This window comes from Cebus imitator, unplaced genomic scaffold (genome assembly GCF_001604975.1).
Source record: "Cebus imitator isolate Cc_AM_T3 unplaced genomic scaffold, Cebus_imitator-1.0 Scaffold139, whole genome shotgun sequence".
NCBI classification, from domain to species: Eukaryota; Metazoa; Chordata; class Mammalia; order Primates; family Cebidae; genus Cebus; species Cebus imitator.
In genome coordinates, this window is record NW_016107454.1 from 360691 (window position 1) to 367759 (window position 7069).

A 7069-nucleotide genomic window follows, 5' to 3' on the forward strand; every position below is an offset into this window, starting at 1 on the left:
CGTGGACCCCCCTCCACACCTACCCACCTCTCCCCCAGGACCTCACCTTTTCACCCCTCCCCTATGACCTCCACTTCCTGTGAACCCTCACCTATGAAAAGAAAATCAAGGATGTGGTCCTCTGGGTGCACAGTGTCCTTAGCAGCAAAGCACAGGCTGGCAGAGGGGTGCTGCAGCAGGAACATTTCTTCATTGCAGGACAGGCAAGACCTGGCCCAGGATCGCCAAACCCCAGAGCTGACGGGCCTGTGTGCTCAGCCCACCCCTCCCATCATTACGGACGAGGTGATCAGGGCAGCAGAGTGCAGATGTGGCCCCCACAGGGACACCTGGCCAGGTGGAGGCCTAAAGGAGGCAGAGCCCAGAGTCCAGGGCCCGGGTGGCTTCTCCAGCGGGAACACTCACCAGATGTGCAGAACAAACCCCGCGCATCCGAGCGAACGTGGACAGAGGCTGCGACGTCAGTGTTTGGGGATTCCTCGAGTGGGGCGCCAATGAGTGTAAGAGCCTGTGAGCGTGGGGTCCCCAAAAACTGAGACATGGGAGCCCAACCCCAAGCTCCCCGGTCAGGGAGGACAGCACCTACAAGGCCACCAGCCAAGGTGGGCAGGACACAGCACAGGACGGGCTCAGAGATCAGGGGAGGCCATGGAGGCCCCAACAGAGCAGAGTCTGTGTCTACAGCAGGGGAAACGCATCAGGACAGGCCACAGAAACAGGGGAGGCCAGAGAGGCCCAGGCAGGGCAGAGCCTGTGTCTACAGCCGTGGAAACACATCAGGACAGCCTCAGAGACCAGGGGAGGACAGGGAGGCCCCAACAGAGCAGACTCTGCATCTACAGCCGTGGAAATGCATCAGGACAGGCCACAGAGACAGGGGAGGCCAGGAGGCCCAGGCAGGGCAGAGCCTGTGTCTACAGCAGGGAAAATACATCTCAGCAGCTCAGCCCAGGACACGCGCCGGGTGCCCACCACTGCTGCTGCAGCCAGCACCACCCCAGGAGTTCCGTGCCAGGGTGGCGTGGAGGGTGCACCTCTGACAATCTGCATCTTCCTGGGTCAGGAGAGAGAATATGGACCAAGACCCAGGAGATGCCGTCACAAGGCAGAGCTCCCAAAAGAAAGAGCTGGGCATCTGTGCAGCGTGGACTTGGTTCATGTTTTACTCTCAAGAGAAAGAATTACTCTTACAGGAACAGACTTTTTTAAAAAGAGAAACTCCCAACACCCCTAAAACAGAAAAGATGTTATTCACATAACAACATGGGGCTCCGCCTCCACTGACAGGGGTTATGCCACGGACAGCAGCCCATCCACGCCATTCATAAACGCTGCAGCTGGAGGAAGGCCACACAGCTCTCCCAGAGAGGAAGTCACCTGGAAGACCAATCACCTCCGAAGAGCTGTGACTGTGTGAGAATCTGCCACCAGGATAACCACCCAGTGGAACCTGGATGACCCAAAGCCTCGCGTTACAGCAGGATGTGGTACTTCAGGGCCCTGGGGACCCTGTTGATAACCAGCCTCCCATCATAGCTCAGGGAGGCAAACAGCCACGGGTCGGCCGAGGACCAGTCCACGGCGTAGACGCTGTCCTCGTGCTCCTCGTAGGTGGCGATGACGTTGTCCTGCAGGGGCTCCTTACTCCTGGAACGCAACAAAGACAGACTGAGCGTGACGGCTCTGGAGGGGTGGGTGGGAGAGGCGCAGGGAGGACGCGAGTGTTCCTATCGGCGGACACGGGAGGTCCCGGGGTCTCAGCTTTCTCTGCTATGTGATGGGAAAAGTTAGAGGAGCCCATGCTGAGGACAGTGGGGTGGTCCCTCCAGACGCCCAGATACCCTCACTGTCGCTGCGGCGCGGGCATTTATCACACGGTTTTTGGAAATCAGTGTGAGTAGCACGTGGTGTCTTGGTGTCTGCTGTCCTTGGCCCACAGGGCCTGGGGTGATATCCTGTCGGAGGTCTTCCAAGGGCTTCCTTTGCTCAGGGGGAGGTGGTCACCATGTCTGGGTAACGCAGGACGTTAAAAACCCCTACTGCTTGAGCAGAAAGGACCCTGGGAAGCAGCAGGTCCAGCTGCTGGCTATGTAGGAGTAGGAGGCTGGGGCGCGAGGGGCCCTGCTGGGATGGGGGTGGGGCTGGGCTGAGGATGCCCCCTAGGACACCAAGAGAAAGACGCACTGGCCCAGTGGGGACAGCAGGGGTGTGACCTGCCTGGCCCCCCCAAGGGTGTTTTCCCACCTCGCCTTCCCTTGACTGAGTTCTCCTCACTGGGAGCCCTGACCAGGGAATCCTCGCATTTTCCTTCCCATTTCACAAAAAATTCTCACTGAATTTGTGCACCTCATTCTAACTGCTTCTGCATTTCTTTGCAGGAAAATGCTTCCCCGCTCCCCAGCAAGGTGAACCCTCTGGGGAAGTTGGCTTCCCAGGAAGTGAAGCTGCCAGTGGTCAACTGATGCTGTGACAAATACGAGGTGAACATCCTTAGGGGGAATAATAGTGTCCTGAACGCAGCAGGACACCACAGCTGAGGGACGTCCCAAGACCTTCACGCAGCCCCGATCCCCTCCTTCCTTCCTATCATGCTCCCATGACACCGCTGCCCAGAGGACGACCCGGCATCCGTAGCAGTCTTCCGACCGAGGGCCCTCAGGCTCCTCCCCTAACAGGGACAGACGTGGTGAGGAGGCGCATGTCTCCCTGGGCATGGCAGAGAAGACAGTAAAGAAGGCCAGGCCCACAGGCACCGGGAGACGCCGCCGTGCGAGTGCTTCAGTATCATCCTACGGTGGACCCAGTTTCTAATCACTGAACAGAACAGCAGAGTCGGGCTCACGCCTGCAATCCTAGCACTTTGGGAGGTTGAAGTGGGCAGATCGCTTGGGCTCAGGAGTTTGAGACGAGCTTGGGCAACGTGGCAAAACTCTGTCTCTACAAAAAATTCGCCAGACCTGGTGGTGTGCACTTGCTGTCCCAGCCACTTGGGAGGCTGAGGTGAGAGGGTCACCCAAGCCCAGGAAGTCAAGGCTGCAGTGGGCACGGATAGTGCCACTCCTCCAGCTTGGATGACAGAGTGGGACCCTGTCTCAAAAACAAACCAAACCAAAGAGTCAAGAGACAGACAGAGGGGCCGCCTGCCAGGGCAGAGGAGGGCCCGAAGACAGAGGACTTCTCACGGAGGAGGTCAGACCAAGGTCAGGTGGGCAGGGGAAGAAGTCAGACAAAAACAGTACAAAGGACCCCAAAACAGAGGGACAGACCCCATCAGATCTACGGGCTCCAGCCGTCCACCTCCACTGGGTTTTATTCCAGAACCTCCTTCCTCTGGAACGTGGGGCATGAATCTCCATGGCTGCATCTGAATCGCACCCAGTCAGCCCCCAGGAAGCAGCTGCTGCTTGTGAAGGTGGACACTCAAGGACACGGGGGCCCCGGCACAGCACCGCTGACCAGATGCGGGCATGAAGAGGGTGCCCTTCGCAATCTCCCATCTCAACTAGGATTGGAAATCAAAGCGCACAGGGAAAAGCTTTGGGAAAATCCAGAACCATGATGGTGTCACTAGAAAACATACATCATGGCTGACCACATTTTGCAGAGTCTCCAGAAGCTACACAGGACCTGGGTTTGCGCCGGGGAAAGCTGGCCTCGAGTCTCAGCCCGGCTACCGGTCAGTGGAGGGCCAGGGAGCTGACGGCCAAAATCCTGAGCCCCATGCGCTCCAATCTACGCCAGAGAAGATACCAATTTGATATGTCTCTGACAGGGAGTGCTACGAGGGTCAGGATACATTCATTCACACTACCCATGCTGAATTCTGAAGATCACTGACATTCATTCACACTATCCATGCAATAAGAATACAAACACAAATACAGAGAAATCTATTTTAAAACCGCAACTAGCCGTAATCCACCTACCACCTAAGCCACCTGGGTTGCTAATGACAGCACCCCTGGAGGTTTGCATCCCCACGGCTGCAGCAGGGAAGGAGAAGGCCCCCAACGGCACACCTGGCACTGTGGGTCCCCACAGCCACCGTGGGGAAGGAGAAGGTCCCCGACCGCACACCTGAAGCTGTGGGTCCCCACGGCTGCCATGGGGAAGGAGAAGGTCCCCAACAGCACACCTGGCACTGTGGGTCCCCACAGCTGCCATGGGGAAGGAGAAGGTCCCCAACAGCACACCTGGCACTGTGGGTCCCCACGGCTGCCATGGGGAAGGAGAAGGTCCCCAACGGCACACCTGGCACTGTGGGTCCCCACAGCCGCAGTGGGGAAGGAGAAGGTCCCCGACTGCACACCTGAAGCTGTGGTTCCCCACGGCTGCCATGGGGAAGGAGAAGGTCCCCAACCGCACACCTGGAGCTGTGGGTCCCCACGGCTGTCGTGGGGAAGGAGAAGGTCCCCAGCCACACACCTGAAGCTGTGGGTCCCCATGGCTGCCGTGGGGAAGGAGAAGGTCCCCGACTGCACACATGAAGCTGTGGGTCCCCATGGCTGCCGTGGGGAAGGAGAAGGTCCCTGACCGCACACCTGGAGTTGTGGGTCCCCACGGCCGCCGTGGGGAAGGAGAAGGTCCCCAACCGCACACCTGGAGCTGTGGGTCCCCACGGCCGCAGTGGGGAAGGAGAAGGTCCCCAACCGCACACCTGGAGCTGTGGGTCCCCACGGCCGCCGTGGGGAAGGAGAAGGTCCCCAACGGCACACCTGGCACTGTGGGTCCCCACGGCCGCAGTGGGGAAGGAGAAGGTCCCCAACCGCACACCTGAAGCTGTGGGTCCCCACGGCCGCCGTGGGGAAGGAGAAGGTCCCCAGTCGCACACCTGGCAGCATTCTACATACACAGCCTGGCTCGGGAGATGGCCTGCAGGGAAATAAGGCTCGGGACGTGTGAGCCTCTGCAGTGCATGCCCTTACTTCTCTTCAGAACGGTGGTCCTCCTGGTCACTGATGTCATCGTCATCTACCAAGTGGCCAAAGGGCTCCGATGAGATGGACACCATGTTGGAAAGGATGACTCTGCTGTCACTGCTGCCAGTGAGGACCAGCTGGTCATGAGAGTGGTTGTAGCGGACGTTCCACACCCTGCAAAGGGCAAGGCAGCGACTGAGAGGACCCGTCACCCGTAGGCAGCACCAGCAACGCGCCGCGCCGGCTGAGGCCCCCGAGACTGGGGCTCACATTAGGCCCTGCCAGGCAATCGGCCCCCAGTCGCAGGGCCTGACATAAGGCAGTTTTCCGCTGAGATTGGGTTTACTGTGGGTTCTCTTAAGTGCCAACAGACAGATAGGGAAGACCAAGTGCTGGCTGAACCTGCAGGAAGAGAAGGCTGAGCACTCAACATTCCACACAAGCTTCTAAAATTCTAAGAAAAAACACCTTCCAGGAGCAGCATGTGGATTAGCGGTAACAGCAAACAAGCCCACAGCGTCTTCCCCGTGGGCAGTGACCGGGGACCGTGGGTCCTGACACTGGGGTGTGGCGGCCTCCCGGGACACAAGGGGCTCTCCTTGGTTTTGGCTACTGGGATCAGCTTTCTTTCTGAGGCGGGTCCTAAAGCCTGGGAGCTTCTGCCTCCCAGCCATGCTGAGGCCAAAACAAGGTCCAGGGCCTGGGTGGCAGACAAGGCCGGGCCCCTGACACCAGGAGGAGCACCCAGCACAGCCAGGGGCACAGGGAGGCCCGGCCACTCGGACCACAGGAAACTCCAGCAAGTCACTGGATTCATCGAAACTGTGCACTAGTAATCCGAGGCTTTCCTTTCTGACTGCAAAAACAATACAGCTTTGGATGAGGAACTCGGCCGACTGAGGATGCAGCCCACAGGAGGCGAAGGCCCTCTCTGAGTGGGGGGATCCCTGATGAGATTCTGGCTCTGACTCTGTCAGGCATTTCCTCCACACTGTGTGTCACTCACACGTGTGTACACCCATGTGTGTGTCACTCACACTTTATTTGCATAAAAATGGATTCATGCTATACATGCCATTCTACAACTTGGTCTTTTTATGGACTTAGCAAAAAGTACCCAGCACATGAGAAACATTCAAGTAATACGTGAGGGAGAATGAGTGGTCTCGGGCACCCTTCCACATCCACACAGAGATGCTCCACATTCTCCTGGCAGCTGCACGGATGTCACCTAATTTACTTAACCGGTCCCCTAGCGGTAGACCTTTGGGTGGTTTCCAGGTTCCTGGCATTACAAACAATGCCGCATCAACATCTGTGCACATTTATTTTTGCATGCTTGAACCAGTACCGTTTCAAGAGAAAACAGAATTTAATGTTTTTTTTCTTTTCCTACGTTTATAAATCACAAACATTCAGATTTGGAATTAGTGTTTCTTTAGGAAAAATAAAACTGGGTTGATTGAATGATTCATAGCGGCACACACTGAGCTGGTGTGTGAAGTAATTAGCAAAATAAACTGCACGATCCATCCCTCTCCCCTGCACCGCGCCAGGAGCGGCCCTACCAGTGGGAGTGCTCCTCCAGGGTCTTCACGGGCTCGGTGACATTTCGGGTGTCCCAGAACTTCACCTTACAGTCATCTCCGCAGCTGGCCAAGTAGTACTGTTTATTGGGATTGAAGTCGAGGTCCCGCACCAGCTGTCCGTGGGCATTCTCTATGCAGTAGATCTGGCTGAGGGAGAAGGAGAAACAACACAGGGAAATGTGAAACGGATTATGAAGAGCCACCGAGTGCTGCAGGCGCACACTGGTTTCCCGAGGCCCTGTCTAATCCCCGGCCCAGGGCGCCCTCGCCCCTCCACCTCCCTCCCCTGCAGGAGGCGGCTGCCCCCAGCGCCTCTGTCCCAGCCGCCCGACGCGGTCACGCCATGCTCATCTTTCCAGGAGCATATCTGTGACGCCCTGGCGAGCTGGGGAAGAGATTTTGCTTTGCAGCTGTCAAAAATGTGACTTGGTATCTTGAGAATCAGAGCATGCCAGAGGGGCTGCAACTGCCACAGGGACGCGGAGGCAGACGTTTGGACAGGACGCCTGGCAAATTCTGGAAGGGTGCAGTGAGGAAAGAAAAGAAGAAAAAGACGGGGAG

The 7069-nt window shown here is 57.5% G+C and overlaps 1 protein-coding gene across 4 annotated transcripts in view; it reads right to left on the reverse strand.

Moving 5' to 3' along the window:
* Nucleotides 1-1136: 1136 nt before the first annotated feature.
* Nucleotides 1137-7069, reverse strand: part of EIPR1 (EARP complex and GARP complex interacting protein 1) — a 164866-nt gene continuing 158933 nt past the window's right edge. For 3 of the 4 annotated variants that reach the window (XM_017541979.2, XM_037743262.1, XM_017541978.2), the window contains 3 exons: nt 6488-6655; nt 4926-5093; nt 1139-1647 (listed from right to left, as the gene is read on the reverse strand). In XM_017541979.2, the coding sequence (XP_017397468.1) occupies nt 1473-1647; nt 4926-5093; nt 6488-6655 (511 nt within the window). In that variant the 3' untranslated portion in view covers nt 1139-1472. Of the gene's footprint in view, nt 1648-4925; nt 5094-6487; nt 6656-7069 lie in introns of all 4 variants that reach the window. The other variant, XM_017541977.2, reaches the window with a different exon arrangement.